Source organism: Amblyomma americanum, chromosome 3 (genome assembly GCF_052857255.1).
Source record: "Amblyomma americanum isolate KBUSLIRL-KWMA chromosome 3, ASM5285725v1, whole genome shotgun sequence".
Lineage (NCBI taxonomy): Eukaryota > Metazoa > Arthropoda > Arachnida > Ixodida > Ixodidae > Amblyomma > Amblyomma americanum.
Window position 1 is genome coordinate 45,377,136 of NC_135499.1, and position 12,688 is coordinate 45,389,823.

Here is a 12,688-nt window from a genome sequence, read left to right on the forward strand (position 1 = left end):
TAAGATAAAAAACAATCATGGCCGAACTGGTCAGTCAGAGAACCATTAACCCATATATGCAATATAAGCTTCAGCCAGCATTCTGCAAGCTTTGAGCAGCATGTGTGAACTGTAAGATGCAAACGTGAATGGTTATGACGAGGAGACAGCAACGTATACAGAGCTAGCATGTGCAGCTCTATTATGGGGAAACTCAAGTTCCAGCCGCGAGTGAAGTGAAACAAGAGAGAGCAAAGGAAGTACATAACATTATACACATAGAGAACTGCATGCCACATTATCTATCACTGCAGTACCAGTACTAAGGTACTGCAGTGCAGTACTGATCTCTAGGCACTATTCCGAGGCCAGTTGATTACAGTGCAGCAGCTCGGACTCACAACGGTGCGCTGCACACCCGGCGTCAAAAGTTTATGATGTGGCATGCGAGTTGCGAAAAACGTAAATTTTGTGGAAGCCATTAGATTTATCCTGAAATGGAAACCTGCAGTCAACGCTTTATGACAGGAACTCTGCAAAGCCCTGGTAGTTTTCAGGCTATCTGCCCAGGCTACATGAAAATAGCGTTTTTTGGCGACGTGTGCCCTGCAAACTTATGATGGCAGGGTGTATATGGTGCCATGTTGCTTGTCCAGAGAAGAATCTGAACCTTGTACAGGGGCTGATGCAGAGTGCAAGCTTTCTGCGGTGGCTGAAATGTGCAGCGGCATGTCAAGGCACAATGTAGCATGCCTTGCGGAAGGACTGCTCTGCATCTCTGCATGAGAGTCAAAGCAGCTCAACACTCACTCAGGAGGAAGATGGTCTCTGGGGTGAGCTTCTCCTCCTGGCACAACCGCAGGGCCTCCTCGAGCGGGTAGCTGTATGAGCGGCGCAGCAGTGGCAGCAGCTTGGCCGGGGCGAACTGAGCGTACAGGCGGGCCAGCTCCATGTGCTGGCCCTCGCACAGTGCGGGGCTACGCTCAAACAGCGCGTCTAGGTACTGAAACAACGAACGGGTTGCGCCACATTTAACTCCCTAACGAACCAAGCTCGTCATAGCCAACTGCCGTTTCTGGCTTGTGATGAGTCCAGCTTGTGTGCTGTCTGGTACTCTACGCCCAGTTAAACGTGAGTAAGACTCATCAAAATCAATTTTTTTGGTTTGCCAACAGATGGTAGCATGGGAAATAAATGACGATTTTGGAACCATTTCCAACAAAATGTGTCTATTAGAGGGTTAATGATGCACAAGCCAAGCACGAGCTAGAACACCTCCATGTATAGCTTTATAACCTGCATAAACAGGCTTCAGCGCCCGGCAGCAACAGCTGGGTGGTAAGATGAAGCTAACCTTCGTCTTTTGGCGATACCATGCTTCTGCGAAGGCCCATTGCAGCATTAGCCTAGCGAAAAAAAAAAATTTAAAAATCTTCTCGGGCACAAGAGGCACGAGGTTTGAGCACTGGCACCATCAGGAATACATCACTCTCTCCATCTGGTAAAACCCCTTCAGGCGTTGTGTCCACAACTGTGGACGCGACCTAAACCTGCTCATGTTTTCGTATACAGGGCTAGTAATTTCCACCTTAGAATTCTACGCCCTTAAAAGGCTATAGACGCCTAATTTTGTTGTGTGTTTTCTTCTGTCAAACGATGCATTAGACATTAGAATGCACGGATTACCAGGTGGTATTTGCCTACAACCACTAAATAAATTATAAATGAATTTGTTCTCTCATGCTGTTTCGGTTTCATCGACCGAATGACAACTGTGACATCAAGTTGACAATTTGGTCACTTGACCCACTATAAAAACTGTAATATAATCGCTGTTATGTAGTTTTAATTCACTACGACATTTAATCCAGCCTCTTCCAAGACCTGGAATGACAAGAAATGACCTCTCAGCGATTATATTACAGTTTTTCTAGTGGATCACGTGATCAAAACATCAACTTAACATCATAGTCATCGCTCGGTCGATGATGAAACCAAAACCGAAACAGCATCAAGAAGAAATTCAATTACATATTATTTAGCGGTCGCACATGAATACCACAGGGTGCTCCATGTACAGTCGACGACCGAAAATTCGGACGCCTGGTTTTTTGGACTTTTTCGCGGCACCGCGACATGGCCCATAGAGCTAATGTATAGAAAAGCGTCGTGTTTGTAAACAAAGGCGGCGCTGCAGTTGGCAGCGACGCGGGGTGTAGGCAAAAACTCAGCATGCCTACACTGCTCCATGCGACGCTGCCTTCGAAACTAACTCGCGTATGCGAATATTGCAAAGCGTGCGCATCGCTTGTGGTTAGAAACATTTTTGCTGATGCTCGGAGAGCAGTTCTGTACTTTTTCAACCTGGTCGGCAGAAGGAAATAGTAGGCTGTGTGCTGCATCAGGTGCTTCTCTGCTCCTAGTTGGTAGAAGTATTAGCACGGCTACGGTGGGCGAAAGCGCGAGGTATGGGGAGAAACTAATTGTCCGCAGTTCTCAACTTATCAGCCAACACAGCATATCCGATTGCTAGTGCAAGCTAGGACGACACGATGCACGACACAAAGCAGCTTTATCACATGCCGAACCTTGTGATGTGCTTCCTATTTTCGCCGAGTCGCTTCACTATGAAGACCGTGGAAATTGCTGAACACTTAAGTCATATAACTGCTTTGAATAAGTAAAATGAGATCCGAGAGCTCTACAAGCGCATGCAATGACGTCTTCGTCGAGCTCGAACCAAAATTTATGCTCACTCTGCTAAGCTATAAATAAAAAATTTTATTGCTTCTCATTTTGTGATTTACATTCATGTGTGCACATTCTGCTTGATCTGTGTACTGGCTTTGCTGTGTTCGCTGGTTCTGATCGACTTTGAGTGAAAAAATTCATATAATTTGGGAAACTACACAGCGTGACTTTGCCGAAATTCTAGTGCCGTTGGACCGCAGGTCTTGAAACGATACACTTGTTGAAGGTCGCTAAACTGAAGATAAGAGAAACACTACGCGTCATGTGTGCTATCGCCAGAGTCCGGTGCTGCTTCAAACGCTGCGCGCTTAGCGGCATGCTGTGAATGCTGAAGGTGACTGTCAGCAGCTTTTTTGTCTTTTTTTTGGGGGGTGAAGTGACGCTCGGGACATTGCTCGGGTAATTAGCATCTGAAAATGGCCCGCTGCGTTCAACTTAGGATCACAAGAACACGGAATATCGCGCCTAAACTTATGGTTTGAGCATGACAGAATGTGAACAAGTTGTTCTTGCACTGTTCGCCACGCGACCGAGAAGCAACGGTGTGGATTAAGAGATGCGAACTAAGTGATTAAATTTTAATGCCTAAACGCAATGGTAGCCGGGAAGCCGATCCGTCGCAGAACTCGTCCAGCTCCTTGGCCCCAGCTTGTCGCTTTCACGCCTGTCTGACTGTAACAATCTTGTGGAAACTTCTGCCACTTCCTTTCTTTTGCAGTGCGGCTCAACCAACCATACCACAATTTATTGGCCCGCCTTGAATTATGCCCAAAAAACACGCAACCGTGGCGCACCCAATGCGGATGGTCCCACCTTTTGCCTACACAACGAAAGTCACTGCTGCTGCCAGTGCCGCTGCATCTCCTTGACGTCATGACATGATGCTTGTGTATAGGAGCGCATGAAATTTCGAATGCACTGCAAGTGACTGCTCGATTTTTCGGACCTCGTTCACACTCGCCGCCAGTACTCAAGCCGCTATATAATGTGTACATGTACAGTGGAACCTCATTATTTCAAACTATAGGAGAGATCGAAAACTTGGTCAAACAAAATGAAATTCAAGCTTAAAGGGAGCCTCTTAACTTGCAATGCTGGAATTCTGTGCGAGTCGGCACATTGCGCCCGCGTGGTTACGAATTCATACGGTTCTTGAATGTCTTCCGCCGCACGAACTTGAAAAGCAGTCAAGAGTTTACGGAACTCATCTGTGCTGAGTTTTTCGTCTCGAATATGAAAGAGGTAGCAGCGAAGCACATGAGAGGCATATGGCTTCACAGAGGCGGCGAGCGCGGGTGGAAATGGTGGTGCATTTTGAAGCGAGATCAGCGTACTCACAGCAAAACGCACCGCAATCCTGATTTTTCTATTGTAGAACCATAAACAAGTGGCGTTTCGATGACAGGCAAGACACCTCTCATTATACGGAGGCCACCGTAGAGCGCATATCGCCGGATACGATGCTGCTTTTGGGTCTAGTCGCTAGGCCTAATGACGAAGGCCAACGCCGACAAAGTGCTTGCTTCGGCTGTTTCTCGGTTCTTATTGCTTCGCCATCTTTGTGTTCTCATTCTGGGCCCATCGTACTCTGGGCGCAGCGTAGTTCTCGCAGCGGCATGTTCGCATTCCAATTTAGCCTTTGTCCCAATCCATCGGTTCACTGGCGACATGGCGAGGGCAGCAAAGCCAGGCCGAGCTCGTGAAAGCGGTCGCTGCCTGTCGTCTGTGCACACATCGCACAAAGAAATTTAGTCATTAGGAGCTTCAGAATGTGTGCAATACAACTAACCTCTTCCTCCTGCATATTGGCAATAAGTTTGTGATTTTTTTGGTGAAATTTGATTTTCTGGACTGCCTGATTTTTCGGTCGTTTTCATGGTCTCTAGAGGGTCCGAAAAATCGGTCATCGACTGTACAGTCGAACACGGATATATCGAACTCGAAGGGGATCGCGAATTAATTCGATATATTAAAAATTCGATATAAAAAAATACAGGCCCAGAGACTTTACCTGTGGCGGACGATGACCTACCGATCGGAGCATTCAAGAATGACAACTATTTCCGCACACACGACGCAACGTAATGCTTTATTTGCGTGAAAAAAAATCGCTTATGTTCGTCTGCTTCTTCGCCTTGCAAATGAAATTAAAGACTCCAACCTCGATCTTATCGAGGCTGTTCAGGTGCGAAAGCCCGGTTCCTTCCATGTCGCCGCAACAACGGCGAATCAAGCTGAACGCGGCCGCCACTTCAGCGGTGGAGTACGAGCGTGTAGCCGCCCCCTCGTCCGCAGGATCTTCGTCACCACTCGAGCTGTCGGCCTGGGTCCCTGCGACTGCAGCTACAATGTCCTCGTCGGCGAGGCTCGCAACAGCCTGAACATTGCTGTCAACGTTCACAAAATCGTCAGCAGACACTTCGGCTGGAACGGCAGCCGGGAAAAGGGACGACAACTCGCGAAACGCGTCGTCCATGCGCTCGTTGTCGCCGTCGCCGTCTTCGCAGGTTTCGGGAAGTTTGGCCGTCACGAGGCCTGCCTTCCGGAAGCAGTTGGCCACGGTATCCTGCTTCACGTCTCTCCAGGCGCCCGTCATCATTTGAATGGCCCCCAGCAGGTCAACCTTAAGCTCGTGCCCATGCGGAGGTTCACCAAAAGCCTATCAATGAGTCGCCTCCTGTAGCCGACTTTGAACGACTTAATGATGCCCTGGTCGAGCGGCTGCAACTTCGCTGTCGTGTTCGCCGGCAGAAACTTGAGCGCGATGTTTTCGAGCTCGCAGGTGGTGTGATGGGCCGAGCAATTATCGACGAGAAGGCAAGCGTGACGCCCCGACTTGCCCAGTTCAGCGTCCCACGCTTGCAGCCATTCTGTAAACAGCTGACGCGTCATCCACGCCTTCTTATTGAAGGCGTAGCGAACGGGGAGCTGCTTACAGTTTTTGAAGCAGCGCGGTGCCCTTGCTTTGCCGATCACAAAGGGCTGGAGCTTTTGAGAGCCATCCATGTTGGCAGCGAGCAGAACGCTCACGCGGACTTTGCTCATCTTGCCCCCGTGACACGTGCTGCCCCGGACGTCGAGCGTCTTGCTGGGCAGCATCTGCCAAAACAACCCAGTCTCGTCGGCGTTGAAGATTTGCGCGGGTGAAAACTTCGCGCAAATTTCCGGCCATTCCTTCGAAATCCACTGCTGGATATCCTGGCTGATGACGGCTCCGCTTTCCCCAGAAATGGTTTTGCCAACTATCTTATGGCGGTTCTTAAACCTCTGCAGCCACCCTGTGTTGTCGGCGAAGTTGTCATCACCGAGTGCAGCGGCAAACCATTTGGCTTTAGCCATTAGCATTGGGCCATCCACCGGAATGTTCTTAGCCCGCACCTCTAAAAACCACGCATAGAGAGCCTTTTCAACTTTCTCGTGGGCAGGAGCGCGCACACGACAAGCTCCCGACGTTCGTTGCTCCGCCGCTTTCGACTTTATGTCCGCCTTGTTTTTTAACAAGGTGCTTAGGGTGCTCCGAGGAATCCCGAAGTCGTCTGCCACCGTCGCACTTTTCTCGCCTGCCTCAACACGCTGAATGGCTTTCAGCTTTGTCGCAAAGTCCAGGTTCTTGCGCTTCTTGACGCTGCTTGTGCTTGCTGCGGCCATTGCTTCCGCGTCAGCTCACCACGATCCAGTCACACACGTGTCGTGAGACGCACGCAAAACAATATTGAACACGAAACACAAGAACGCGCACAAAACACAAGAATTCACGTGCGCAGCTTCCGCCAACAAAGCGCTCACGATGGCGACAGCGACCTCCGAGGGCGACAGCGACGTACGAAAGGCACGAGCTGTGGTTGGCTGAGCAAAACTCGTGAAAAAGCAACAAGAAAAAAAAAAAGGCAAAAGGAGGAGGCCGCCGGCGCCTTCGTTCCTGGCTGCCTTTTGGTTACGCGGGGGAAGGATGAGAGACATTGGGAGAGAGAAAAAAAAAAAGCTGTTCCGCAAGTCGGAGAGCGTGCACAGCGGGAGTACAGTCCGAGCCTCCCTCCCCCTCGCTCTCACATTTTCCGAGCCTTTCAAGGGAGGCGCGGAGCTCGCGGGTGCAGCGAGTGCCGAGATCGCGCGGCGTTCTATATATCCAATGGCGGATAAAAATATCGTTCGATATAAACGTACGAATTTCTATACTTTTACACAGAATTTTCAAGGGGATAATTGACGAGTTCGATACAGACAATAATTCGATATATGTGGGTTCGATATATCCGTGTTCGACTGTATATGAATGTCTAATGCATCGTTTGAAAGAAAAACACACGCAAGCAAAAATTTGGTGTCTACAGTCCTTTAACATTTTGACCCTCCCTGATGAGTTTGTGGTGCAATCTCTTGCTGCTAAGCGAAATGTGTTTGCAAATAAAAAATAAACTGGATGTCATGACGTTTTAAGGCGGGACGAGTAAGCAGCCTTTATTTTTGCATGCTCTCTTTTCAAATGGTTGTGAATGACGCACTTTACCATTCGGAATGTGTCAATAGGTTAATGTAAAAGCGCCACACCAATTTTCGTTATCACATACGAATAAAAAGTGCTGCAGTGGATGTTCAGAGCTTCGCGCCCATAAACATTGATGTGACACCTCAATGTTTGAAATATCAAAGTGGCACTTTCTGGTCCCGATGTGCCATTCTTTTGGGCAAGTGTTGTACGAAATGGGCTTATTGCTTACGAGTGCTTAAAACCATGCCTCTACAAGAAGAAAGTTGGACGATTCAAGTGCTGAACCGTTATTCACGAAAACAGCTGACGGAGATGTCTAGGATGGAGTAGAGCTGAAATTTGGGCGAGTTGGTAAGCATTCATTGTGGGTGAACAGTGCAACAAAGGCGGGACAGTGACTCCTCCGATGATGAAATGGAGGAACGCCAAGGCAACAACACGGTAGGCTGAATGATACTGGTTAACTGAGCACAGATCGACATCATCATCAGCTGGACTACGCCCACTGCAGGGCAAAGACCTCTCCCATGTCTCTCCATTTAACCCTGTCCTTTGCCAGCTGCGCCCACCCTAAATGCCCGCTATCTTCTTAATCTCATCCGCCCACGTAACCTTCTGCCGCCCCCTGCTACGCTTACTTTCTCTTGGAATCCACTCCGTTACCCTTAAGGACCAGCGGTTGTCTTGCCCTTTAATTGCATGCCCTGCCCAAGCCCATTTCTTCCTTCTGATTTCGATTAGGACGTCATTAACCCACGTTTATTCTCTCACCCACTCTGCCCCCTTCCGGTCTCTTAACACTACACCTATCATTCTTCTTTCAATGGTTCACTGCGTTGTCCTTAACTTAAGCTGAACCCTTTTTGTTAGCCTCCATGATTCTGCCCCGTAGGTGAGTACCGGTAAGATAGAGCTGGTGTACACTTTTCTCTTGAGGGATATTGGTAAACTGCTATTCAGATCGACTAATTCCGTAATATTTTGTTTAGGATGCAAACGCTGGCAGCTTCGCATGGTATCAGCTCCCAGCACTTTGTCAGCTGTCCACAAAGATCCCAAACACAATGCGCCAAATGCCAAGATTTCAGTGAAGTAGGTCAAGGGGAGTTTTGCTCCAAGCCAAAACACCGCAAGAAGGATGATGGAGGCAACCAGTGGCCCCAACTTCTGGACACGCTTTGGCAAACGCACAACGGTGCAGACACGAAGGCTGCACATCCAAGAGCCACGTTTGGTTCCAGAAATGTGGAGTTTTCCTCTGCCTGTCACCACAGAACGATTGTTTTTATCTGTTTCATAAGCCATCAACTAAAGAAGAATTCTCAAAAGCTTATATATCTCACAGCTAAACATTCATTCATGTCTAACGAACAGTTAGAAATGGCAAGAAAATGTTGCAGTGTTTACGTTCATGTAGCAGCTTTGAGGCACTATGTCCACATATGTGGAGACGAATGAAATGTGCTCAAATGTGAAAATTCTTGCATAATTTTTTACACTTGACTTCTGCTAGTCTGCTGACCGTGATTTTATGCAAAAAAAAAAAAAACATTTTTCCTATCAGTTGATTTCCTTGCCACCTGAAGCGGATAACCCCACCCGGACCAAGCGTTCAGCTTTCCCGAGAAAATACGCACTTTCACAGCTTTGAACTAATGCCATGTACACCTCCTTCTGTGTTGTCTCAGAGAGCTGGACCAATAAGTGGAAATATGGGTGTTACACACTGGCTGTCTAGTAATGAGAAAAGCTCTGGCGTTGTCTTGCTACTGGTAATAAAACTAAAGCATGAAAAATCTCTGCAGCCACAAAAAAAAAATAAAGTATGGCAGCATGCACTATGACCACTGAACATTCCCACAGCTTTTGTGCCATAGTAGTAAAATCAACTTAAACTAGCTCCATCCTCGTAATTGAGGCATTCCAGTGATGTCATTGACGTTCACAATTGCCAGCACACACACAGTGAACCCTAGAAATCCGCCTGGCAGAAGGGAAGGGGCAGCACTCACACGGAACAGGGCCCGCGGCTGTGGCCTTAGGCGCTCGGCAACGGTGGCAGGGGGCAAGCGATCGGTGGAGTCCACCAGCAGTTGGGTGGCCTTCTCCTCGTCCAGCCGAATGAGCAACGCCAGCTTCTCCTGCACCACGCCGTACAAGCCGTGCTTTTGCACCAGCGAGAACACCGCATCTGCCGCACCGATCCTGCGAGACAACAAACGGCCGCTCTGTCTGCATGGAAGACATCTACACGGGAGACTCGGAAGCACAGAGTGGTTTCTGAGTGCTAGTGCCTACGAAATGAGACCGTACCACAGTGATGATGTTTGAGCAACGGGCAAACAATCACTGGCAGCTGCAGCTGCAACTTGCACAGTGCACACACCCTGCCTGTAGAAAGGACAGATGGGTGTCATATGTGTAGAACAAGAGCAGAGTTACGTCTCCCAATACTGCAACATCATTGTGGAGATAAAACAAGTCAGCTTGTTGCTTCTATATCATGTTATTGCACACCAACGTACAGGTGCCCCTTCAAAAATCAAAATAAAAAGTGCACAAGATGCAGCAGAGAAGTGCCCTCACTCTACCAAATAATTATTGCCCTTGCAGGCGCCATGGCAGGCGTGAGTGCCAGGCCATGTAATACCAAACCATATGTTTGCCTATGTTCTGACAACAAACCTTTGAGTTATCTCTAGATCTGAATACAGTCGAGTCTAATTAAATCGAACTCAGTTAGATTGAATTGTCCTTTTTATCAAATAATTTTTGAGCACCATAAAGCTACAGCATGAATATATAGGCAAATGTACGGCGATATTGTACAAAAATTAGCCGTCATATCCGATAGATTAAACTTCAAGTAACACCAGGCAACTCAAGAAGCTGGTTCTTTCAGCACACCTCCGGAGGTTAGCTTTCCCACATGAACCTGTGGCTGCTATGGTGCTGTGTAGCGCGCAGAACAATGACGACGCGGATTTTCCATGACATAGGCGCCAGGTGCGCACCCAGCCAACCAGAATATGTGTCTTTCGCACTTTGCGCCAGTTGTGCCCGCACTTCACTGTCACGCAGTTCGCACGCATGGTATGTGCATCGTGCTGCCATCGGCAATTTCGCGTGGTTTTCATTGTCTCTGTGTACGGGTGATGGCAGCCGCGACACGGCAGAACCTTCCCTTTTCCTTGAAACTGGAAATTATCAAGCAAGTTGAATGAGGTGAGAAGAAATACGAAGTCGGCACAGCGTACAAGACTCCAAGAAGCACGCTGACCGCCATTTTAAAGAGCAAGGCAGGTGTTCGGGCTAACGCGGAGAAGAGATCTGGCGTTCGCAGCGCCAGACATGTAGGCACAGCTGCGTATGAAGATGCTGAGGCCACAGCTGACAAATGGTTCCTGGATGTCTGCCTCACCGTACACAACAGCTGTGTCCACTGCTGCAGTGCAAGTTTCAGCAACGTTTCATTCACTTCCTGCCGCCGAACAATATGTCGGTGCTTCAGCCATTGGACCAGGGGATAATACATGCAGTGGAGGTTAGCTGTATCAACATCTGATTGAACGGCTCCTGCAGAAACTGACGATTGGAAGATACCTAAAAACTGACTTCCTAAGTGCGCTGTCTATGCTAAGTGGGTCGCAGAATTATGTCAAAAACTGACACAGGCTCGCCGCAATTCTGCTGAGCCTTAACGCAGAGCGAAAGCTGCTTGTCTGCAATTCTTCACACATTTCTTTCAGCAATCCTTTACACATTTCTTTCAAGGAATTCTTTACATTTATTATGTTTATTTTTATTTTTATTATGTTGTTTTTAATTTTTGTTTTTAATTAGTTTTAATTTTTATTTTGGGAGTTTTGTTTTTATTTTGTTTTCCTAGTTTTTCTTTTTAGTTTGTTTTTTTTTCAAAAATATTTTGCCCTCTTTATTTTTCATTTTGTTTTTAATTTTGTTACTTGTTTTATTTCGAGCTCCGCTACCTCCCAAGGTCATTTTTCATATCAACCTGACCTTGAAGAACAGGGGGATTAGGTAGGGCTTTCGCTCTGATACAAAGCTACAGAGAACTTCTCCGACATTCTCATCTCTGCTTTGCCAAAGAAGACTGAGCAAATTCTCTGTCGGGTGAGCTCGACGAAGCTGTCGCGGGTCTTGATGATTTGTGGAACCAGTGGTCCGAATTTCCTAGTGCTGAGGCAATTCCTAGTGATGAGGCAACTGTAAGCGACTTTGTCTCCGCAGACCACGATGTTGAGAACGCAGGAGAGCTTGTGGACAAAGACATCACTGCCGATGTCACGGATAACCAGGACATCACTGAAGTGAACTTTGACGAGGGCTTCAAAGAACCTGTGCCCACATGATCCGTGCGCTCAGCATGGTTTGTTCATATACTGTGCATCGATACAAGGCTACGGTCTCGGCTCTTCAAAGTCCATCAATAACATTGAAAAATATATTTTCTCTGAGGCAATGAAGATGAAGTACCATAATAAATTCATGACTACTTCGTTCGGTAATATGTATGCACACAGTAAGTGGCTATCATCAAAATACATTTTTGCTCATCTCAATGTGTGCTGTTAAATTTACTGCTACTTTTATATCAAATTATGTACACGTTATATCGAACTCGCAGGCATTTTTTTGCAAGTTGGATACATGTGGGTTCGACTAGACAGAAAAAAAGCTGAGAAGGAAAGGTTTATGGCACTAAACCTCCTTTGGTGGCTGCCAAGCCTACAATTCCACTGCCCAAAAATGGATAAATGTTTGACTCTTGGGTGAGAGGAGCATTTAACCATTATTTAACCTTTGGGTCATTGACTGCCTCCCCATACAGTTTTGCCGAGTTCCTCTCACATTCTCGGCATAACTCCTCACACCGTTCTGTTTGCCCCCATTGAAGTACTAATGCCTTTTAGCTGTGCAGGCTGCAAGGCATGCAATAACTTGAAAAGAGTCAATCCCTTCCACACAAGCCCAGGCTGGAAAACGCATGGAAGAATGTGCGACAGCGTTCTCCCACTCCTTCACTCACTCAAGATAGATGGAGATGGTGAGGTCAAATTTCCCCTCGAGGGAGTAGAGGTGGGCCAGCCCTCTGAGCAGGGGCACGCTGGATGGCTCGTAGCTGAGGCGGTCGCGCACTGCATTGACCACTGCTGGCACGCTGTACAGGGATGGGTCCCACTCGTTGATGAGCTCCAGGAAACCCTGCACAGGGAAGGAGATCAAACTGCTTCAAGACCAGGCCTTGAAAGACAGGGAAGGGAAGGTTCGGATGACTGAAGTAAATGCACCCTCTGTGGTAGGCATTCCATCAGGTACCAAGTTAAATCACAACAGTCACAGAAACTACTCATTTTGGTGAGCTATGCATGAGAAAAGCAGTGATCGCGCACCCGTGCAAAGGAACCACTTGACAAGCCTGTCAAGTGAACTGCAGAGCAGGTAAAA

The 12,688-nt window shown here is 47.7% G+C and overlaps 1 protein-coding gene across 3 annotated transcripts in view; it reads right to left on the bottom strand.

Annotated features, from left to right (window-relative positions):
• lt (vacuolar protein sorting-associated protein light) overlaps nucleotides 1–12,688 on the bottom strand; it is a 175,820-nt gene that overhangs the window by 49,495 nt on the left and 113,637 nt on the right. For all 3 annotated transcript variants that reach the window (XR_013313229.1, XM_077657307.1, XM_077657308.1), the window contains 3 exons: nucleotides 12,270–12,445; nucleotides 9,232–9,424; nucleotides 790–982 (listed from right to left, as the gene is read on the bottom strand). Coding sequence is in view for 2 of the 3 variants with exons in the window: in XM_077657307.1 (XP_077513433.1) it covers nucleotides 790–982; nucleotides 9,232–9,424; nucleotides 12,270–12,445 (562 nt within the window). In the remaining variant the exon portion in view is untranslated. The remainder of the gene's footprint in view (nucleotides 1–789; nucleotides 983–9,231; nucleotides 9,425–12,269; nucleotides 12,446–12,688) is intronic.